General features: G+C 34.6%; 1 protein-coding gene across 10 annotated transcripts in view; it reads right to left on the bottom strand.

Annotated features, from left to right (window-relative positions):
* RASAL2 (RAS protein activator like 2) overlaps positions 1 to 25,247 on the bottom strand; it is a 320,061-nt gene that overhangs the window by 84,448 nt on the left and 210,366 nt on the right. Inside the window, exon 1 of one of the 10 annotated variants that reach the window (XM_031936944.1) lies at positions 14,813 to 15,623. The exons of the other annotated variants lie outside the window; for them this stretch is intronic. Within the exon in view, the coding sequence (XP_031792804.1) occupies positions 14,813 to 14,918 (106 nt within the window). The 5' untranslated portion in view covers positions 14,919 to 15,623. Of the gene's footprint in view, positions 1 to 14,812; positions 15,624 to 25,247 lie in introns of those variants that run through there. 10 annotated transcript variants of the gene reach the window in all.

The following is a 25,247-nucleotide window of genomic DNA, read 5'->3' as shown; positions in this document are numbered from 1 at the left end:
ACAAAGATTCTACACATCTTTCCCAAAAGGAAAAACTATCAATTTAACTGCAACTGGGAAAATGGAATTATGTAAATACCCAGGAAGTTTCTTTGTCATATTAGTTAACAACATGTCTAAAAATGTTTTAATAAGTACCCAAGGCAATATCCAGTATTTTTCTGTATGGAAATGCAATAAAACAATAAACAAAAGCTCTACCAACCAAATTCTCTTTTAATACTTCTGTTGGGAGCAGCTCCTTTAGAAATGTTTCAATGTTGTTCTCAAGGGGGAATTCTTCAGTCTACTTACAAAACCTTTTCTAGCAATCAATAAAATTTCAACAGAGCATGATAAAAAATTTAACATGCACAACACTGCTTTTTAATGTATTTAAATGTTCACCCATTCATGCAATTGAATTTTCGGCCTGGACAAAAAATAAATGCTCAGATTCACTCTATTGTCTTCCTGTCTTCCCTCAAATTATTTAAGTGACATTAAAGAACCAGAAATATATTATTGACTACAGCTGATTATAAATGGGAAAGTCAGTAATTACGTGTGGATCTGAAATTAGGACTTTTCTATTTTCTTAGAAGGTAGCAGACAAGTAGACAAAGAAATAAAATGGGAAAGAATTGGAAGTATGGTTATAATGAAAAGAAATGAATGGAAGCAGAAACTAGGTTAGTGCCACTTGAGTAAAAGAGAGATTTAATGAGAGATGATAAAACTAGCAGGAGAACGACATTCCTGGAAAAAAAGGAATGGTTCATTTTTTTTTTTTTCTTTTAGGGATGGTTCCTCAGAGAGAATGGAAGTAGGATAGGAGAAGACTATACCCTGAAATGAAATAACAAGGTCAGACAGAAAACATACTGCCTTTACAGAATTGCTATCACGGTAGCTCCTAGATGTTGCTTTATATAAAGACTTCAACCACTATTTTCTCTAGGACATTTCCTTTTGCTTCCTATTTTTTTATTGCTTTAAGGCACATGCACTGACAGTCACCACCATTCATTTGCTCTAAGAAGGAAACAAAACAAAAACCACCTCAGAGTCACTTAATTTCATTCAATTTGTATCACTCAGACTGCTGTATTTCATTCCAATAGTCTTTTTAAGTTACCATGCCCCTGAAGCTTCACTATTCAAGAACTTAAAGGCAAGAACAGAAATGCGGATAATTATTAGAGAGGAAAGCCTCTATTTCTCCTTTTCCTTCTCTTTTCCCTGTTTCTTAGGCCCCCCAAGCAGCAAATGGCTTTTTAAAGATTTCCCACACTTGTTACAGATAGTAACTGAATAAATTTCTCTCTAGAAGAGGAAGCAGAAGGAGCCCACACTCTTTCTTAAGGAGTCACACAAAGATACTAGAATAATTTTTTAAGTCCTGTCAGACAGATAGAAGATACTGGGAAATGTCTGTGTCAACAACCAGAGACAACAGGATCATAGATGCAGAGTTTGAAAAGGTCCTTAGAGGACCTGTGGTCCTACTGTCTTCTTTATAGATAAGGAAAATGAAGATCCAGAGAGGTGTATTAGGGAGACCTCTAGCTAGGCAATGAGGATTTGAATTTAATCCTATGATTTTTTTATCTAGTATTCTTTCCCTGCCCCATTCTCAATGTTTACATGGTTATCAGTAGCTGGAGAGAGCAAAAACTCCAGGATCCCTTTAGAAGTCTTGCAGGAATGTTACTGGAGATATTAGAGAGACAAAAATTAAGCTTAATACAGGCAGGCATGTTAAGCTCTCATTTTCTTATCACTTAATAAAGTTGTATTTTCAATAAAATGTACACGATTCATCAATCTAGAAAGGAAAATATTCTACTACTCCAATGGATTTGTGATCTCGCTGATAGTGATTTTGCTCTCTGGTGGTTCAGACAGAACCCATTTCTGCACACTTTGAGTAACTCTGGGCCATGAATTGTTAAGGACTTTCCTTGATTTCTCAAATAAGATATTTATGAAGAGCTTAACAGAGTGCCTGGCACACGGGAGCTTCCTGCATAAATTCTTAGAAGCACAGAGAAAGACTTCTTGTAGAAGTCAGGATTCTAGCTGAGAGCTGGAGGAAGCCAGGAGGACCAGGAAGTACAGGTTAGGGAGAGAATTCCAGGTAGAGGGAAGAGACAATGAAAAAGGATGCAGTCAACAGATGGGATTATCAGGTGCAAGGAATATGTGAGGAGGCCAATGTCACTGGATGGTAGGATACAGAGAGGCTTGAAAGGGTCCATTTGAGAGGTCTGGACAAAAAGGAGGAGTGATCTCCGACAAAGACTAATCAGCAGGTTATTCTAACAATCTAGTAGGCATGAGGCAATGAGGGTCTGCCTCAGGTGGGCTGCAATGTCAAAGGAGAGAAGGGCATGTAAATGAGAGGTTTTGTTAAGGAGAAATTAACTTGGTAGTGGGGTTAGAATGTGGAGCCAGGAAGTAAAGGGTGACAGGCAGGTTCTAAGCCTGGGAAAACAAGGGGGCTCTAGCAATAGTCTGAGAGATGATGAGGGCCTGAGTAATTCTGTTTGCTCTGAGTGGAAAGTGTGCGGGAAGTTGTGCAGGTGAGAATAGTAAGATCTGACAAGGGATGGAACGTGTGGGATGGCTGTAAGGAATCAAGGATTACACCAAGGATGACAACGGTGGTGTCCCACTGGAAAGATGCTAGTATCCTTGGCAGAAACAGGGTCTTTCAAGAAAAACTGTGGTTTTGGAGCTTGTGAGAAAGGTGCACAATGAGGGTAATTTTGGACAGGTTATATATAGTACAGGTGCTTTTGGCACACCTCTAAGTGTTCTTTAGGCAACTGGTGATGTCGAGCTAGATAAGAGTTCAGGAGATAAACTATGCTTAGACATACAGATGTGAGAATTATCTTCACAGAGATGACACTTCAACCCATTAAGAGTTGAAAAGGCTAGAGATTAGAGAAAGGGCACACAGGACACAATACTGTGTGTGTATCCACAGTTGAGGGTCACAATGTAGAGGATGGCTGAGAAGGAACAGTCAGAAAATTAGGAGAAGAACCAAGACAGGAAAATCAAAGTCAGTAATGGGAGTGAACAGTGTTGGATGGATATTGAGAAAAGCAAAGATTTGGCATCTGAAAAGTTTTTTTTCTCCTTGGAGAAATCAGCTTCAGCTAAGAGATATAGATGGAAGCCAGATTGCAAAGGGTTTAAAAGAGAGTGAGAGGAAAGGAAATGGAGGCAAAGAGCACAAACTACCTTTTTTTTTTTTTTTTTTTTTTTTTTTAAACAGTGGCTAAGAGAGAAAATAAATAAATAATAGAAGAGACTGGAGTAATGATGGGGAAGTTGATGTCAAGGGATTACAGGATGAGACAAAAGAACTTTTGCAGTCCAGGCTGTTCTTTTACTATTTATTTATAGGTGCAATTCATTGTATTGTCTCTCAAAGATTATATTTGTTTTATATTATACATCATTATCATCATTATTAGCATTGTAAAATATGTGTTAGGCACTTTACTAAGCATTTTATAAAAACTGTTTTATTTGAACCTTACAATAACCCTGAGACATAGGTGTTATCATCTCCATTTTACAGATGAAGAAATTGAGACAGAGGTTAAATGACCTGCCCAATGTCATACAATTTGTGTTTGACGACAGATTTGAAGTCAAGTTTTCTTAACTCCAGGCATAGTACTTTATCCACTGAGCCACCCAGATAGCAGCTAAGAAGCCAATGAGCTCATTGTGGTTTATTAGAGCTTAAAATTGCACTAAGACTTTTAGGACACCCTGTTTAGATGGGTAAGCTGTATTAGTTGTATATTCAACTTTGTCTTAGAGATGAAACAATAGGTTTTTTTTTTCTCCATTTCATTTTTCCTTTGTGAAGAGTAAGGGCAATTTCATCCAAAAAGCTCTATAGTCTTCAAAGATTTGTTGCAACTTGACCCATGTTATCCACAAAAAGGATCATATAGAGGAAGTGTCCATCTCTATATAAAGAAACCCTCTTAGTTTTGGACTTTATCTCTGTTACATAACAATAACATATATTTTTGATTGAGCACATATTTTTCTGTTCTATGCTTTATTTGTTATTAGTCTCAGAGAGATGTGGAATAAAGTTATATTTTGTTATTTATTTCAAGGAATCTTATGTAATTTTGAGTATTTACGTGCACAAAATATGGGAATCAAATTTCTTAGAAAGAAGAATTCCTTTATTGGGATATGAATTCTGGTCTGGAAAGCAAAAATGCATAGGGCAGAAAAAACAAGGTTGGGGGTGGGGAGGCTGAAAGTGGAAAATTGAGACAGAATGTCAGAGCTAGAAGTTACTTAAGAAACAAGAATCCACACTCTAAAAAAGAAATCACTTGATAGCACATTCAAAAAGAGATCGCTCACCCTTTGCTTAGAGATATACAACAAGAGAACTAGTTATTGACCTGTATGTGCAAGAATGTTTGTGGCAGCCTTCTTTGTAGTGGCCAGAAACTGGAAACTGAGTGGATGCCCATCAATTGGAGAATGGCTGAATAAATTATGGTATATGAGTATTATGGAATATTATTGTTCTGTAAGAAATGACCAACAGGATGATTTCAGAAAGGCCTGGAATGACTTACATGAACTGATGCTGAGCAAAATGAGCAGGACCAAGAGATCATTATATACTTCAACAACAATACTATATGATGATTAATTCTAATGGACGTGGCCCTCTTCAACAATGAGATGAACCAAAGCCGCTCCAATAGAGCAGTAATGAACTGAACCACCTACACCCAGCGAAAGAACTCTGGAAGATGACTATGAACCATTACATAGAATTCCCAATCCCTCTATTTTTGTCCGCCTGCATTTTTGATTTCCTTCAAGGCTAATTGTACACTATTTCAAAGTCTGATTCTTTTTGTACAGCAAAATAACTTTTTGGACATGTATACTTATTTTGTATTTAACTTATACTTATATATATTGGTCAACCTGCCATCTGGGAGAGCGGGTAGGGGGAAGGAGGAGGGAAATTGGAACAAAAGGTTTGGTAATTGTCAATGCTGTAAAATTACCATGCATATAACTTGTAAATAAAAAGCTATAAAATAAAAAAAAAATTAAAAAAAAAAAAAAAAAAGGAGAACTAGTTACTTCTTAAAGGAGTCTAATCTCTGGAAAAGGAAATCTCTCTAAAATTTCCAGGCACTACTCCTACTTGCCCTCTGGAGTCTAGTAGAACAATACTTGTATACAATCACCTCATCACTAAGAACTGAACCAGTAACTCTAAATACTTGAAGACAGATTACAGCAGAACTATCACTTTATTGAAGGGGATTAGCATTCTTGAAAAAAATAATAGGAACAACAAATATTTATGTGTCACCTTACAAGTTACAATTTATATACATTATGTCCTCTAAGAATCACAACTCTTTAAGGTAGACTCTACAAACACTTTCCATTTTATAGAGGAGAAAACTGAGACTCAGTGTGGTTAAGTGATTTGCCCAGAGCCATAGAGTGTCAGTGATGGAAACTAAGTCCAGATCTGTCTGATTCTAAGCTCTCTATTTGTCTGAAAAAATAACTGAAATTTAATTAGCATTTTACAAAAAATTTATAGCAATGAGATAATACATATCATTGACTTTTAAAAAATAGGAAGTCATAATATTAAAAAAGAAAAATTCAGATCAAACGCTGAATGTGGTATTTGTTTTCTTTATCCTTTTTTAAAAATAGAGAATTTCTAAATTGTTTAATGGAGGCCTTTAATGATTTGCATACTTCTCATGAAAAAAAACTGACATTTAGATTTTGCAAAAGAAAACTTTTCAATAACTATAGAACCTGCTGTTTAGCATGTACACAATCAGTTGTGAGTTTTTTAAACTGGCTACATATAGGCTTTCTCTAATCTACAGATTAACAGAAGCAATATTTTTTTCCTTTTCTTCTCTGCTACTGGGAAAAACAGGTATTTAGAGTTTGCATTTTTTTTTCTGTAAATGATTTATAATGCTTTTTAATAAAGCTATTGATTACTTTGAAATACAATGTGCTTCAGTATCTCATGGTTTCTGTGTTCAGAAAGCATTACAAAATGATTTTGGACAGCCAAGTGTCTCAGCGAACAGAATCTGGTTTGACTTGGGAGGATCTGAGTTCTAATTTAGCTTCAGACACTTAACTGGCTGTGTGACCTAAGGCAATTTACTTAAACTTTTTTTTTTTTTTTTGCTTCAGTTTCTTCATTTATAAAATGAGAATGACAATGGCACTTACCTCTCCCAGTTGTTATGAGGATCAAATAAGAAAATTACTGGAAAGTGCTTAGTACAGTGCCTAGCATATAGCAAGTCTATATAAATGTTAACTAGTATTATTATTATTTGACCCTGATTATGTTATGATTTTTCAAGATCTGTTTTATTTTTATTCCCTAGAAGATATATCTCATTTATGTCAGCAAAGGAAAGAAAGAAGTATGTCTACATCTATTTGTCTAATATGGTTTATGAAAATTGACAAATATTTACTGCAGACTAAATACATATAGCAGAAATAGTTGTGGATATTTCCTGCCAAACTGGTTTATACTTTACTTCAGAGTCAAGTTGTAAAAGACCTTTGGTATAAATGGAACACTATTCTATTCTTTTAAATAATAGGCTAACAATGCACTCAAGCTAATAAAATCTAGTTTCCTACCAGAAGCATTATATCCCTTAACAATGCCATAAACAGTTTGTGTTGCTGTGACAACTTCAAAGCTTCTTGCTTTGAAGGGCTGAATAAGGAAGTAAAGGGAGGGGTACAGGCTGACCACCTCAAAGCCATAATTGACCTGCTATGTTCTTCATATGACAAGGGTCTATGAATCCTTTTGATTTTTTTTCCCAGTGTATGTAGTATTCAGTTCTTCTCTTTCATTTCTACCTTCTCCACATTTTTATCAACTTGTCTAATTTATTACATCATCTTCCTCATGGCATTTAGCTTTTGTCAGATCAATATTCCAAAACACTCCTCTTATTATGTCATTCCCTCAGCTTGAGAAGGTCCAATGGCTCCCAAATGCCTACTGGATCAGTTAAAAACTTCTTATTCTCAACTTCCAAGGTCCACCACTAATTGGAACTACCTTACCTATTTAACCTTATACTGGTTACCCACACAAATACTCTCCTCTAGGCCATTTAGTCCTTTTATTACCCCTGCTATCTTGTTCCTAAGTATCATATATGCCATTCTCATTTGGTTTCCCATGTCTTTGTTCATGTTCTTTATTCCAAACAACCTGGTAGAAAGTCTCCCTACCTCTTCTCAGACAAGTCAAATCCTACACTGTCTATTTCAAACTTCAATTACTCTGTGAAATCAAATGTAGAGCTCCTATACCATATTGACATTTTTCTTTTCTAATATACTATTGTATTTAGACACCATTCTGATCAAATATACACTGTTGGGTTTTTTTAACTGCTTCCTACTTGTTTAGTACCCAGCTTCTTAAACTGTGGGTCACAACTCCATATGAAGTCTTAGAACAATGTGGGGCTGTGAAATTGTAATTTACTATTAGTAAATGTTTGATTTGTACACCATTTTTAATACAACTATATCCCTGGCTCACATAAAAATTCCTCAGGCAAAAAGAAGTAGTGAGTAAAAAATTAAAGCAGCCCTGGTTTAGTAATTCTAGTGTCTTATCTAGATTAGAATAACATCAAAGATTAAAAACAAGATCTATGCTTAACAAGTACTTACCTCAAACACTAAGCATTTTTAAGCACCTACTACGTTTCAAATATTGAGATAGCTGCTAAAGATACAAAGACAAAAGTGAAAAGTCTCTGCTCTCAAGGAACTCATATTATATCCACGGAGATAAGTAGCTAAATAAGTACAAACACAAGAGATACAAGATGATTTGAAATAAGAGCAATATCAGCCTGGTAGCTTAAGAAAGGTTTCAGAGAGAAGGTCAGATTCAACTGAACAGAGTCTTGAAGGCAACTTGGGGATTCTAAGAAGCAATAGGGAAGACAATTTATTTGCAGGCATGGGGGAGTGTCTGTAGAGAGACAAAGATACAGGAGAAGGGTACTAGGAATGGAAAGGTCAGATTGCTTCAGACAAAAGATGAATAGGGTCATTTAATTTGGTGCTGTGGAAACACTGATGATCAAATGAGAAAATTTAGATTTGAAATTCAGTTCTGCCCATTCTATTTATGATAAAAAATATTTTTTCTAACTTCTCTAAATATGCTTTATCTTCTGTAAAATATGGGAAATGAACTTCTGAGGGGCTTTTCCAAATCCAAAACTATATTCTTATGATCCATTCAGCTTGAGAATTCAACAGTCCCAAATTTTCAAATTTTAAGAACCAGAGAAGCCCCAGAAAAATCAATCATGAAGACATCCCTTCATTCAAATCTTTTAGTCTTGTACTCCTAATTCTTCTGTAACAGTTTATTCCTAATTGTATGTAATAAAATTCTACCAACAGTGGTGTAACTTAAGTAATTCACTAAAAAACTACTCTCCTCTTATTGAGGACTGATTAGAAAATCCAGAAGCTTGTTGTTTATATTTTACTTAAGTGCAATTCCTTGCTCTTTTTGGCCTTGCTTTGTTTATCATTTTCATCCCTCACATAGATGACACATGTGTATCAAATTTTCAGATTATCCAAAGCTGGGAAAAAAAAAGAATCAGGTGCTGTACAGATTAGTTTTGATAGGGTCTAATTAGAGGTTGAATTAAGTTTCATAAGGACAAATGTAAAGCCTGGTGTTGGGATTAAGAAGCCAACTCCTAGTGGGAGTAGCTGGTGAAAAAGATCTAGGGGTTTTCACAGAATTACAGAATTTTAGAATCACCTTCACAGCCATTTAATACAATATAAGACTGTAAAAGAATCCTTCATAAGACACAATAAAAATAAACATCCAGCATTTGCTTAAAAATTGCTACAAAGGGAACCTATTAAGTTCCAAAATTTTTCCTTAAATTTGCCTCTCTGAAACTTCCTCTTATTGCTCAGTTTTGCCTTCAAGGTCAAACAGAATACAATAACAAAACACTTGCTTGGACATTGCTATCACATCTTTATCAATACTCTACCTTCTAAATCTTCTCTTTTTCAGGTTAAACACATACACAACCTAATTTTAAAAATTATTCTCATAGGGCAGGAACACCAGATCCCTCTCCATGTTGGCGCTTCTCCCCTTAATACGCTCCACATTATCTATGCTAAAAAGTGATGCACAAAATCAACAAAAAAAACTCCAGATAAGACTGATTAATGTAGAGTGTAGCAGGACTATCATCACCTCCTTATTCCTAGATAGCATGCTTCTCTTAATGCAGCCTAGGGATGCATTTGCTTTTTTGTCTGCTAAATCACACTGCTGACTCATAATAAGCAATGATTAATTAAAATGCTGAGATAATAAAAAGTATTAACCATGATTAGTGAAGACTTTCTCATGTGGCATTTGGGAAATCCTTTGTTTATTCCACAATTCTATTCTCGACTCAAGACTATGTCATGAATTAACTATTGCTATTTCATTACTGGTAACCCAGTTATTGATACCAATATCAGTTATGGTTTTTTATTTCAAATAAATATAAAATGCTTAAAATATTTGGGGATCAATGTGACAAAGCACAAAAACATTTGGATAGGTTCAATTTCAAAGTATTCATTAAATAAATAATTTAAATAACTACAAGAAAATTAACGATATACTGTATCAATATAACAAAAATGACCATGTGACCAAATTTTACAATTTTAATGTTATGCCAAACTATCAAAGGGATATTTTTATAGCAATTTTTTTTATACTGTGGGGCATGACCCCATGTGGAGTCACATAACTGAATATGGGAATGACAAAAAATTTGCCAACAGTAAAAGTTATCAAATATTCCACCAAGATTTTATTCTTTATGTATAAACAAACAATCCATTTCATTGGTATGTAAATTTGCTCTCATCTTTAATAAATGGTAAAATTACATGTAAGAGACTATGTCATGAAATGTGTTAGTTATTTTTTTTTAGTTATTTTTTTCTCATCTACGCATCATCAGTAAATTTGATAAGCATTATTTTTTATTAGATTTTAAAGTGTAGGAGAGCTATTAGAAATGCGAAATCCTGAATACACTTAATTATTACCAGAGACATATCATGAAGTTGAATCATCTGTAAAATCTATTCAGAAATTAAAAAGAAAAAATACAACCAAAAACTTTAGCCCAAAGATCTAAGGCAGGAGTTAGCCAACCACAGTTTGAGGGCTTAATCTAGTCCATTTCTGTTATAATAAATAAATAAATAAATAAATAAATTGTTATAATAAGAATGGTAAGAATTTAATATTTTAAAATACAATTAAACTTTATTTTAAAATGTAAAAAGCCTTTCTTAGCTCAGAGGTGGTTTGCTGGTTTTGACACAGATCATAGTACACCAGATCTTGGTTAAATTTGTCAAGATCTTTTCAGATTCCCAACCTGCAAGATATTGGTTTTCTCTCCTAAGTTGTCTTCTGTCAATTTGGCAAGCCAGCAGTCTATATCTTTCTCCATGTCACATGATAAACATGTTAGATGACAGAGTAGGTCTAGCACAAGTCCCTGGGGCACTACCATAGAGGCATCCTCCTAAACTGATATGAAACTGTTAATGACTACTTTTGGGGTCTGGCCATTCCAAACCCACTTGTGTATTCTATTATTTAGCTCTTATCTTTCAACTTTTCTCTCCAAAACAGGGGGACTTCTGCTTCCCTAAAATCTAGGTAAACATTGTCTCAATCCATTTGCCTGAATAATAATCCAAAAAAAAAAAAAAAAAAATGAAGTTAGTTTGGTTTGACCTATTATTGATTAAACAAAACTGGCTACATATGATCACATAAACTCTTAAAAAAAAAAGCTATCTTTTGTTCTTCAATCACCCTCAGTTACAAATATGTGGTTTCCCCCTACTTTCCCTTACCTTTCTGATTGTGCCATTATTTGTTTATCCATTCTCTAATATTTCTACCCTTTTATGCTACAAAAAAGTGCCCCTAAAATATTTTGGGTGTGTTTTGTGGGATCTTTTGATCTTTGACATTTTTAGAGCAAATAACTATCAGTGGATTTCCTGGTCAAATATATTCTGTCCCTTAGCATAAATCCATTTTTTTTTAAAATGGTAGGAACAATCCACAGTTTCATCAAAAAAGTATATTAGTAAGTTTATTTTTCTACAACTTCTCCAATATTGTCTATTTCCAATTTTTGTCATCTTAGCAACTTTGCTGGGTGTGAAATAAAGTTTCAAAGTTCTCATAATTTGTATTTCTTCCATTACCAGTGATTCAAACCAACTTTAATATGTTTACAATTCACAATTCTGGGGGGAACTTTTGTGTATATAGAGCAATGGGTAAAAGTTGCAATGAATTTGGTAAGGAGAAGGTATCAACATTATTAGTTGAATTTTTATATGTAGCACATTAGTATTTAGCTTTCAACTTTTAAAAAATATATTCATAGCAAATGAAGTATAGTATCCCACTTAACTATAGGCTTATTTATATCCTTTATCTCATTACCAGTTCCTTGAAAGAGTAGTCTATTTTCACTGGTCTTGGAGTCAAGCAGACCAGAGTTCAAATCTAAAATCAGAGGCTTCTCAGATGTGTGATCCTGGACAAATCACTTATTTGCTTGCCTGTTTCCTCAACAGAAGAATGGGGACAATTGCAGCATTTACCTAGTGGGGTTGGTATGCTGATCAATGAGATAACATTTGTAAGCCTAGCAAACAAAAGGTGCTATATAAATGCTTATTCCCGTTCCCACTTTCACTGTCACTTTCTCAAAAAATAGGCTTTTCCTCAATCCTGCTTCTCAAAAGTCATCAATTACCTTCTCCTTACCAAATCCATCAGTTTTTTCTCAGAACTCATTCTCCTTTACTTCTCCAAATGCATTTCAAATTATTGACCACTTTACCCATTTCTCTCTTATAATCCATGATGTTCTACTATCCTATTTCTTCAGTTTAAACCATTTTTATATTTCCTTTGCTTGTTCACTCTCACACCTCCAGATCTGATTCTTGGCAGCTTTTCTTTTCTCTCTCTTCTCTCCACTGGAAAAGTGCAACTTCTTAACTTTGCCACTCCTATGAAGAGGATTTTTAAATCCTTTTAACCTTGACCTTTAATGAGTTTCAGTCTGACATTGTCTATTTTTCTTGAAAATGCAAATACTGTCCTTTTATTTGCCACAGATACCACCTCCTTACCCACCCACACTCACCTTAAAGTAGCCAGAATAATCCTTTATGTTTTCTTACTTTTCTTGGTCCCTCCCTTCCTGATGAAAGCAAGTTTTCTATTTCGTTCTCTTTACTAAAGGTGGCAAGAGAAAGCATCTTATCTTGGGTACCAACCCTTTATCCAGACAACAACAATAGGGGAATTATGATAATCACAGTATCTTCTAGTAACACAATATAATTACAAATGTTCTTTATATACATTTGTTTCATTTCATCCTCATAACAACCCTATGAGGTAGATGAGGCTTAGTGAAGTTAAACTGCTGCCCAAGGCCAAGTTGACAAAGTAGGCAAAGGAATGCATGGCTTTTGGTTCTAAGTCAAGTGCTTTTTCTACCACACAGTTTATCCTACCAAAGCATGATGACAATTTATTCATCATGGACAAGAAGGGGGCTCTCTAGACTTTGGCACTCTTCTGCATATCTGGGGTGCTTCCACTCAATGGTCATGTCACCCAGGTGGCTGGAAGATTTGGAAGTGAATATTAGGGATTATATAGACACTCAATCTAATGTCACTTCCCAAATGTGAGAAAAAAAAGAGAATCAGAGATTAAGTAACTTTTCTGAGGAGATCATCTAAAATCAGCAAGTGGCAGAACTGGAATCAGAACTCAACATTTCCAGCTCTTACACAATAATGCTTCCTTTTATCTTCTAAGTGAAGCTTTTAGAACATAAAGAACCTTGCTGTGGGAAGCAGGGCTATGTTTCTGATTCATCTGAGTGGATAACCCATTGTTTTCTAGTATTTATGTCCATGTTTCCTTTCACCAGTATATTCATACTGATTATTCAATCAGAAGTAGAATGCTCAGAGGTCAGTTGAATTATTCTCTCAGGTTTCTTCTTTTTCCTAAGAATCAGTTTGCATCAACTTGATTCCAATAATTATCACTGCTTCACTCTATTTCCTTTTTATTACATTACAATAAAAAAACACGAATTTTTTATTTACATGATTTTACTTCTCATACCACAACTTTGAAGGACCTCTGTTTAATCTCATGAACTCCCTCCCTTCACAAGAAGAGGAACACATTACCTCCAACCCCACCCAATACCATCACAACAATCCCCCAAAAGCACATCTCATAAACTTGAGAGTTTGCCAAACTTTGTGATCATAAAGACATTATTATAAATATAGAGAACTGCCTGTGTGCATTTCTTAGAACAGAACTTTTTATAAGTCTTTCCTGGTTAAACTTCTTAGAAGATAAATTAGAAATTAAAGAAGATTGAAAATATCAAAAGGAATTAATTTTATAGTTGAAAGGTCCTTATAAATCCCATTGTACTTTCAAAATGCTTCCTAACTAAACTTCACAATAATTTCATTACCTTGTCTCCATTTTAAAGATGAAAAAACTGAGGCTTAGAGAGTTTATTATTTTTTCATTGGTTCTCACAAATTATTATTCAAAAGGTAGGTACATCTAAGAGTACTCAAAACACCAGAAATAAGAGAAGTAATTTATAGAGAAGGATTAACATCGAAATATATCCATCAGAATCTTCAAAGAATACAAGAATAATAGATTAAGTTAATGAGCTTATCTAAACTCTAAAGAAGGTAAATTAAGTAGTAAGAGTAAACATTTGAATTGAATAAAATTAAACAAAATAGAAGCAGAGGCCAAGTATCAAGAAGTTTTCCCAATAATGACAATAATGTTTATTATGGTTTAAAAATCTCCTGGGGCAATATCGGGAATAGATTAGTTAATCTAGTGTATTCTGCCTATTTCTAAAATAGGTTTTCATAGATAACAGCAAATACATTTTAAAATAACCTAGATTTGCATAAAAGGTGTAGTGGGTAGTTGATTTGTCTTATAAAAGGATTCACAATATAATTAAATAGCAAGCCCTCCTAGTATATCTAAAATTATTTGATTAATTAACTTAATTTGATTAATTAAGCAATCTCTATTGACTAAAGCTAGATAAATCAGTATCGATAATTATCAATTTATAAATTAGTTTATAAAATGTATAAATGATGAGAAATTAACTATCATCTACTATTTAATCTATTTTACATTCTGAGAAAAAGCATGATATTTTATACTCTGTACACAAATATACATGGATAATTCCCTTTTTCTTGTGTCAAACCCCACCATCACTGTTACAGAAAGGCATATGAAAACTGTGATATGTTTTGCCCAGAATAAGTTGCCAGAATCCCAGCATCAATCAGCTGGTCACAGAGAGCTCCCACTCTTTACTGACACAATGAAACATATACCCTGTTTCTCATTGCTCATTCAGTGCAGATAGAACTATTCTTACAGATGTCAACAAAACGTTTAGAGCAATTAAACGGATTCACCTTGCCTTAAAGCATTTTTTTTTTTTTAAACTGAGCTAGACCGGCCGCATTCTTTGGCCTTACTCCCAAGTCGTGCTGAGAGTGGATGAAAAGGAAGGAGCAGGGAGCCCTACCGTACCAAGAAATGACAGAAGGCTCTTCTCGTCTTCGGGGCTACTATCCAACCACTCGGCCACATCACCAGGGGAAAGGAGATCCATTCTCCAGCCAGAAAACTTTTCCATAAAGATAGCAATTACCGAATGAAGTGGGGAAAGGAGGACAGAGACTAAATCCTTGGGGGTCCAACACTTAAGTTCCTGGCTAGGCTCAGAAAATCCTAGATAAAACGTGACCCATCCTCATTCAGCCCGAGACAACAATCTCATACAATAGGCTTGGGGGGGTGGGTGGGGTGAGGAGTGAGCGGAGTGGAAGAGAAGGTGAGGGTTAAGGAAATGGAGAAAGGAGAAAAGAGAGGAGATTTGCCCTTCCTGTGTCTCGGTGTTAAAGCTTTAGCCTGAAATAGAAAGCCAGGATGAGCCAGAAAAATGACTTGTGATAGGAGAAGCAGAAAATAAAGACACTCAAAGAAAAAGAAACAGGTTCCTACACTGGAGCAATTTAGACACCCAGGCAGTACAATAGCCAATCAGTTAAGTGAAACATATCATCAAACAAAAACAAAGAGGAAAAACAAAAACAAACAAAAAAACAATACACAAAGAGAAAAAAAAATCACAGATTCAGCATTTTGTGTTGCTCAGAGAAGAATAATTTTCAAATTTCCTTTCAGGCGACCACCAGAAAAGCTGCATTCAAACCCAACCCTGTTTTAGAAATTACAACAAAATCCCAGCCCCTTTTACGATGGTTTTCTTCAAGCAATGGCAGGTTGATCAATCTGTGAATAGGAAGCTCTCACCCCTCCTTTTCCTTTTCCCTGTCTCTCTCTCTCTCTCTCTTTCTCCCTCCCTCCTCCCACCTTGTATGGCGGCAGCATTGATCGACAATAATGGAATCTGTTACTGACTGCCAACAGAAGCATTAAGGATATTACAAGTCCTCTTTGTAACGATGTAAGCTGGTGGTCGGAACCCAGAACATCTTTGGACATATGGGTCAATAGCTCTATCTTTCTAAAAGACAAAGAAAAGGAGTTTGTAGGGCGTGTATATACGTGTAAAAAGGGAAAATAATGATTGTGATGAGGAACAACAGTGAACTAGGGAATTAGGGGGTCGGCGTGGGGGCAGGGTTGTCAAGAAATTCATCGGCAGAGCCAATGATTTTTGGTAGTCCTTCAATTCTGCCTTCAGAACTCACGCTGCCATTTAGGAGGAGGAGGAGAAGGTTAGAACTGATTTTATTAGATATGATTTATAGGACACATTTGCATGGTATGATTTACAACAAACAAGAGAGGTTTTTCAGAGAAAAACCTGGAAGATGAGGGGTTCCGGGGACCGACAAACCACAAATGTCTTTGTCCTCTAGAGAGATAGAGCTGGATACTCTCAAAGCAAACTGCACTCATTTAAAGAGACAAGGTCTCTCCCCTCCCCCACTCCTTCTACATTTACATTTTATTGTCTTTCGTTTAAATAATCGAATTTCTCTTTCCTAACCTATCACTGCCTGCCTTTGACAAAGCAACAAGGATAAAAATTATCCCCTTTGCTGACGACTGATTAATGCCAGGGCTGTATGGGGGAAGCATTGAACTGGAAGTGAAGAGACCTGGTTGCAGTACTGAAGCTTTGACTCTCTCTCTGGGCAACTCCCTAAATATTTTATGCCTCAGTTTCCTGTTTTGCAAAATGAAATTATGGCTACTACCTGAAACAATGCAGCAAATTAGGCAGTTTATATAAAAACCATTCTGAAAGTTTGAAATATTATATGAATATAAGCCATGATCGTTATGCTAATGAAACCCTAAAAAGTATTTCTGGGTGTATATAAAAATGTGAGTAAGTAGGACTCCAGCTGTGGCCTGGCCAACCCCCCAAATCCCAGTATGGTTACAAATCTGACTAAAGTAGTAGAACTGCATACATAACTAACATCAGAATTCACAGTATTATATTCTAACCCAATTAATATAGGGAATATATGACTAAAGGGAGGCTGAATGTCTCATTTTTATAGATATCTAACAGAACCACTGAATTTTACATTTCCAAGACACTTCCCAACTCATCAAATTCTAACATGGCTAATGGATATGGAAGTTATTTTCACAAAATGCTGAGCTCTATCTATCCAAAGCCTCAGAGTTAATGAGGTATTTCAAGACACAGAGGTGTCAAGTGAAATTTCATAGCAGTAAGTGAGGCATTATACTGTGTTCTGCCTTGCCCTAAATCAGAATATAGAGAGGTCCTTTACCTCTATCCTCTGTATATTAAGAGTTTTCTTTTAACTGTATTGAAATTACCTGAAATGAGATAATTCTGCAACAGGTGCCTATGTTCATCTGTTGAAATCTGACTCAATTCTGTTATGAAAAGATTACAAGCGTCTCCAGTACATATGCGCTAACATAATCATTTGAAAGCAAAATCGGAAACCCTCCAATATCCTTTTGGTATTGATACTGGGTCCTTTCACACTATTTGGGGGAATGGGGACAACATTTTGGATATGGATATGGAAAAGACTTGTGAAATGTTAATGTAATGGTTTAAAAAAGCTCATATTGGAGAATGGCTATATTTCCTAATTTTTATTTTGTTACCCACCAAGTTAGAGTCCTTCCTACTACTATTCTTGTTTGCCAGGGTCAAAGAAAGTTTTCCCATCGTTCCTACCTCATTTAATCAATTACCTCCTTTATCTTCTGGTCTACAGGTCTCCTCTGGGGAACATTTTCAACAATTTGACAAAAGTGCATATTTTCTGGCATTGCAATCTTGTGGAATATCTGGTACTCATGTAAATCTCTATTTGGTTAAGTTACTGAATATCCTATAGCTCCAGTTAGATGATAAGGAAAGTATAATGTCTTCTCCTTTCATCTTAACTCTTCACAGTTATCTGTACAAATATATTGTAATGGCTTTTAACTATCTAATTTCCAACAAAAACTCAACTAACAAGATGTAGGACCATAGTATACAACAAGCATTACTATTCTATAGTTGTCTGAAATGTAATCAGCAATCTAGAATCTTGCTTTATACCTGTATACACCTGAGAAAGGTTAGTCAAAAAAGCTAGGTGTACCCCAAAAGACATTATACAATTTTAATACAATCTATTACTTTACCAAGCATTGTCGTACATAAATATCATGTGTTTCCAGAAATAAGTGTCAAGAAGATTTTAAAAAAAATAGCTAAGAGGGATTATCATGGACCCAAGACTGTTTTCTTCCTGATATTTCCAAGTATTTATACTTTTAATATATTAATATAAAGCTATTCCCTCGTTCCTCTTTCCATTCTCATTATGGCTCTTGTTATACATCTGAAAAAAAATGGCAGTTGAAAATCCCAGTATAAATAAAGGTTGATAATAGATGACTGCAATAGTCCAAAGTTTACCATATAAACTGTATTAAAGGATATTTTGAAAGATTCATTTTGTTTAATAGCTAGGTGAAAAAGCTGAGAAATCTCAATCTTAGAAGAGTAAAATGAAAAATGCTGTCACGTCTTTATATGACTTAATGACTTACAAAGTTACTTTTATATACATTATTTCATTAAATTGTAATAGCAACTCTGTGAAGGAAGTTGTAAAAGTATTAGTAATCTGTTTTACAGATGAAGAAACTGAGGTTCAGAGAGTTTAAATTACTTGTCTGAGATCCATATACATTGGAAATTGCAGAGCTAATCTAAAATGAAGTCATATGACATCAAGTCTAGGATTTCTCCACTATCCTAAAATGACTTCCTTCAGGGTGAATGTAAGGTAGCTGTAATTCAAAATAGATAACACTGAAACTAAGGCCATGATTCTCCAGGTGATAAATGTTCAAAAGAAATGAACAGACAATTTTCAGATGAAGAAATTAAAACTATATAGTCACATGAAAAGGTGCTCCAAATCAGTATTGATCGGAGAAATGCAAATTAAGACAACTCTGAGATACCACTACACACACCTCTCAGATTGGCTAAAATGATGGTAAAAAATAATGACAAACGTTGGAGGGGATGTGGGAAAACTGGGACACTGATACATTGTTGGTGGAGTTGTGAATACATCCAGCCATTCTGGAGAACAATTTGGAACTGTGTCCAAAAAGTTATCAAACTGTGCATCCCCTTTGACCCAGCAGTATTACTATTGGGCTTATATCCCAAAGAGATCATAAAGGAGGGAAAAGGACCCACATGAGCAAAGATGTTTGTGGCAGCTCTCTTTGTAGTGGCCAGAAACTGGAAACTGAGTGGATGCCCATCAGCTGGAGAATGGATGAATAAATTGTGGTATATGAATGCTATGGAATATTATCGTTCTGTAAGAAACGACCAGCAGGATGATTTCAGAGACACCTGGAGAGACTTAAAAATGAACTGATGCTAAATGAAATGAGCAGAACCAGGAGATCATTATACACAGCAATAAGACTATACAATGATCAATTCTGATGGACGTGACTCTCTTCAACAATGAGAGGATTCAAATCAGTTCCTATTGTTTAGTAATGAAGAGAGCCATCTACACTCAGAGAAAGAACCATGGGAACAGAGTGTGGAACACAACATAGCATTCTCACTCTCTCTGTTGTTATTTGCTTGCATTTTTTCCCTCAGTTTTTCTTTTCTTCTCTTCTTAATCTGATTTTTCTTGTGCAACAAGATAACTATATAAATATGTAAACATATATTAGATTCAACATGTATTTCAACTTACGTAACATGTATTGGACTAGATATCTGACAGTTAGGGGAGGGGATGGGGGGAAGAAGGGGAAAATCTGGAACAAAAGGTTTTGCAAAAGGAAAAATTACCCATGCATATACTCTGCAGATAAATAAATAAATAAAGATGTGACGTCAAAATATGGAAGAAAAAAAAAAAAGAAACTAAGGCCACATACCACTTATGGAAGAACTCAGAATGATAATTAGGTCAATAAGAGCAATAATGATCAATTCTTTAAATTTATAATTATTCTAGGGAAAAAAAAGTTCTGAAATATAACTTACCCTTACATTTTTAATCATTCTCTCTTTGAAAGAGATTATTCAATTTTAATAAGAACAGAGCTAAATGCATAATTCAATACTTTAAAAATAGCATTTCAAACCTAAATTCCAAACAAACCAAACTATATATAAATTATATATCAACCAATGTTTTCATACATTTTGCCTGTCAAAAATGTCATCTCACATGTTTATTGCTATGAAACTAATGAAACTAACTGGCTTTTTTTATCTCTTTGGATTTATAAAGCAATGCTTTGGATAGATGAAGCCTTATTAATATTCTATGAGGCCATTTCTACCATATGATTAAGTTTAATATACCTTGCAAATAGTGCTTTGAGATCCTTCAGTGATAAGAGCCATATAAATGCAAAGCCATTACAGAATACCAATTCAACCAGCATTTATTAAAAGTTTATAATGTTTAAGGCACAATCTAATATAAAAGATAAAGAGAGGATATTCCATTCAAATAAAATACCAGAAGCCAATTCTGATTCAATACAACCACAAAACAATAGTAAATGGTTGCTTTCTAAGACTAAAGAGGATCTGAATTCCCTATACTTTTAAAGTGTCCTTTCAAAAGAAAATAAAGATGTTAATTTAGCAATTATAGTTAATGAACTGGCAGCTCTAACTTGGTCCCAAGAAACTACTACACAAAGTGATAAATGCAGGACCAATCTTAAAAGTTTCTTCCTTTATTTAGTATAACTGATTGTAATTATTGCATATAATTCTATTTGGTAATGTGGGCTAAGGCTATATGAACATTAATAATCTGAATGAATTCGGCTTCACTACTATTTTCATCTGTTTTAAAACACTAGTGATTAGCTCAACTGTAATAAATTAGGTTACATAAAACTTAGATAATTCAAAGGTTCTTGTTTTTTTCCTACTTGATTTGTTTTCCAAGTTAATTGTTTTTGCTACCAAGTGCTTTTCATTTTCTATTTTTTTTTCAATCCTTTGACTTTGTTTTAATATTTAATGTTGCCTCTCAGAGTCATTGACTTCTATTTGATCCATTCTAATTTTCAAGGAATTGCTTGGGCAAAGTATTATACTTCTTTCTGACAATTCCCTTTCTAATTCCTTTTTCCATATTTTTCATTTCTGTCCCATTTGTTTCTCTATTGCCCTCATTTCATTTACACACCTTTTAAAACTTAAAAGGAAAACTTTTTACTTCATTTCTGCTGGGAATTCTAGTTGAATTAGCCTATGTTTTTCTCTGAGGATTTGTTTATGAATGTTTTCAGGTCATATTTTTCTGTGTTTGTCTCTTGATTGTCCCTGTCCCTATAATAGCTTTTTATGGTGGGTTCTCTCTTTCTTCATTCTTCAACTTCTTGACTTCACACTTGATGCCTAGGGGTTTGGTTCTGCGTATTTATGGAAAGAAGGGCTGGTCTGGTCTGTTTCTTTTTTTGAGAGTAGAGGTGGGGTGATATTTAGTGTTGTGTTATTTTAATGTGTCAGGGACATCCGTACAGACCTGCAAACTTTCAATGTTACCAAAGTGGTCTGATTCAGTACAATGTCTTATTGTTGCCCCCCTTGCAAGCGGACAAGTTGTGGCTTGAGTTTGGGTCTGAGCAAAAGTAGAATGCTGTTGGCCTTAGCCATTATCAGACATCTGGAAAGCAATGCTGGTTCAGAGTGATAGGCTTCACTCTGGTTCAGAGATAGGTTCAGAGAGTTTAGGCTTTCTGTTAGCCTTGGTTATTCCTCTGCAATCTTTAGAGCAGACTAGACATTGGAACTGAGAACCTGCTCTATACTCCTGGATCTGAGCCCACACCTCTGATAGGTATGTCCAAATCTCTTTGCACAGGTATCCTTGTCTGTTGGTCCTGGATGTGTGATCTAGACCTGGAAAGTGAACAACAAAGCTGTCAGATGACTGGTTCTAGTTAGGGTATGCTAGTATGGATCTGGGGATACCCAGTATAGACTCCCCTTCCCTCTTCTTTGTCATGCTTAGGAAAGGAAGAGGCTTCGAATTACTCTAGACCTTTCTCTCTTTACCCTTAAGCCAGGAAAAGGTGAAGCTTTGTCTCTGTCCTCTCCTTGAGGGTGGTGCAGTAAGGGAGCACAGTGGAAAAAATGTTGGATTTGGAGTTAGAAGATGTAGAATGGAATTGTTATCGTACCACTAACTACTTGTGCAATCTGAGGAAAGTCATTTGATAGCTCTTAAAGCCACATTTTCCTCATGTATAATGTGAGCAAGGTTGGAATAGATAACTTTTAAGGTTTCTTCCAGGTCAAAATCTATATACTGGGAATTTTGAGCAGAGTGTTTCTGGTAAAAAGAAAAGCAATCAGTCATCTTTTGACTACTGGTGCCCAACTGTTTGGTAGGAAGCAGACTAGATAACATACTATATTTGCATTAATGAAGCCTATATTAGCTTTCAGAGAAGCCATATTAGACTTAACTCTATTAAGTCCAAAGTAAGCTATTTCTTTCTAAAGTTAGGATCTCTTTGAGCAGTTTATTTCATTCAACAAACTAAGTCTCTCTGCTAGCTTCATATCAATTATAAATTTCATAAAAACAAACATGCCATCTAGATCAACATTTTTAATGTCTTGGATGAATATAACAAGATAGAGAAACAATAAGGCAAAGAACAAAACCCTAAGCATGTCACTTGAACATGCATGTTTATCATAATATTGTTTAGTTCTGAAGTTCAGTTATCCAAGAATCTAAAAATCTACCTAACTCCCTTCATCTAGCCCACTTCTCAATCATGTCTAAAAGGATAAATTTTTAAAAAAAATTTACTCAAATGCCCACTGAAATCCAAATCCATCAAGCTTATGGTATTCTCTTGATCTATTAGTCTATATCCAGACAAATGATTCACAGTAGCATGATTTTTTTCTTAATGAAGCCATACTGAATTTTAATAACTGTAAACGCATATGAACATACATGTTATTCTTCTCCCATACCTATATACCAATTAAGAACTTCCTGAATTTTCTGAAAGTTTAAAGTTATTTAAAAGATTAGCAAATAATTTATTCTCAAAATACATACAAGACTCACCATTTTTGATCAAAAGGAACTGGCTAATCAGGAATTGAGAGCCTGATTTAGTAAATATTTATGTCAAAAGAAATTTATGAAAAATCCATAATAAAAGTAGAGATTAATTTAGGCCACTGTAAGACACACGAGTTCTCCTGTGGTAACATATCTTAATGTTTCTCTTTCCTTAAACTTATATATTAGATTCAGAATTTGACACATTTATTTCTTCTAGAAGACTGAGACTGAGGTCAATTCCCTCCCATCCCCATATGCTATAGAAGACATTAACATCAGGTAAAAGTAAAAGTTTATCTCTAAGGAAACTATTATAGCCTGTAAAAGTAAACTGGAGAAGGGCAGAAAAAGAACAGGCAAAAAGTGAAAACTGCTTGATCACAAAAACTATGAAAATTTAAAGTTCCAAAACATTTTAGAGAGTTTTTGTCAGGGGAATAATTATATCACTGATAGAATATTGGAGATGTTTAATCTGGACAAGATTTGTGAGAGTTGAGGACAGTATGTGAAGAGCTGTAATGAGGAGGAGAAAGTAGATTTGATCTGCTTAATCTCAGAAATAATGCAAAACCTTCAAAAAGAAATTTAGGTTTAGGAAGAAAAACTTTCATATGATTTTACTTAAGTAGAAATGAATTGTATTGGGAGATAGTAGATTTCTTCTCACCAGATTTTTAAGCAATGTCTTGAACAACCATTCAGGGATGTCACAATATGGATCTTTATTCAGGAAAAAACACTGATGGTAGAGTCCAGTCACCTCTGATATTTATTACTTGTATGACCTTGAGAAAGTTATATAACTTGAATATGACAGGATTACTTAATGTTCTACAAATATAAAACTAAGATTTATGCATTTAATATAATACTTCTTAATGGCAATGGTTATCTTATTGGTCAATATAGTTAGCTTCTTATCCAATTTCTATCATCTTAAATCATATTTGCCTTTTGGCTATCTTTCTCCTTTTTCTGTGTAGTTTATTTTTTTCTCTTCAAGGATTTTACTTCTGTTGTTCTTTTTGGATGTCATTCTATTTCTGACATGTACTTTCAAAGCTTCATATTTATGTGGACTTATTAGTTGCATAGGCTGCTCTCAATGTTGTCAAAAATTTAAGCTGACAAATACTAGACACTGTTTAGAGTATATAAAATAACTGGTCTACATTCTAATAAACAAAAACACAAAGGAGTTATGTAAGCTGTCCAGAAGTATGAAGACAGTAAGGTATTAGATGCCAGACATTTGGAAAATTTTAGAATTTTAGGAAAAACTTGAAATTGGGTAGACAAATGGTTTGATAGTAAGGAACAGAAATCTTAATAAAGACCTAGATGGCTTCTAACAGGAGGAAGGCAAAAGGCAAATCAAACAGAGTAAAGTGAAGAGAACTGTACAAAGGAGACAGAGGTGAAAATGAAAGAAATAACAAATCATAGCAGAAGGGTAAAAAACTTTGAAGAGACGACAAGAGGGACGTAGAAGGACAGACTAGAAAATAAACACTTGTATTTTGTTTCCTGCAGGATTCTATGGTAGTAATTTGGTGTGGGTGTTGCTAGTGAAGAACTTTAGAGAGAATGATATAGTAATCTTAACATGAAGAGGAGAGTCAGTAACCTACTAGACAAAGCAGCAGATGAATCTAGACATATTAATGTAAGCATATATATATTTTAGCTGTAGGATAAAAGAACAGACAGCACTTGGAAAGAAAAAAAGCAAGAAAAAGGGATAAGAGAAAAACTATCAATCCAGTATTTTACTATTGTATGTTCTGAAATGTTCCTGAGGTAACTACAAGAAATCATCAAGTAAGGAGGAGTTTTTCTTTCTCACTTTTCTAAATAATCTAAAACACCTAGTCATACAACCCCTCAAAGATACAATAAGGTAAAATGTCTACGGCTGAAAGAAGGGAAGATTCTCGTTAAATTTTCAGAAATACGACAATAGTACTTATTATTACTTGCTGTAATAAAATTTTCAAATGGTCATATTTTTAATTTGATAAAAATTACCTTTTTTATGCATAAAAACTATTTTACATTTCCTTTACTAATAGGAACATATCTTATGTATATCTAGTGTTTACTTCTAAAGAGTAATTATATTTACATATTGGATTCTGTGCCCAAACCCCCTTTCAGAAGAATCTGTCAACTATACCAAATTGTTATGCATTATGGTAATGCAATTGCTGTTGTAAAACATATGATTAAATCAGAGTAGGAAATATGAATGCTAGTGTTTCAGAGAGCAGTGATAAGAGTTTCTGAAAGGCTATTCACACAGTAGCTCTTTTGTTATGAGGATGCATTTCCAA

This window comes from Sarcophilus harrisii, chromosome 4 (assembly GCF_902635505.1).
Source record: "Sarcophilus harrisii chromosome 4, mSarHar1.11, whole genome shotgun sequence".
NCBI classification, from domain to species: Eukaryota; Metazoa; Chordata; class Mammalia; order Dasyuromorphia; family Dasyuridae; genus Sarcophilus; species Sarcophilus harrisii.
This window is presented reverse-complemented; position numbering and strand designations above follow the sequence as displayed.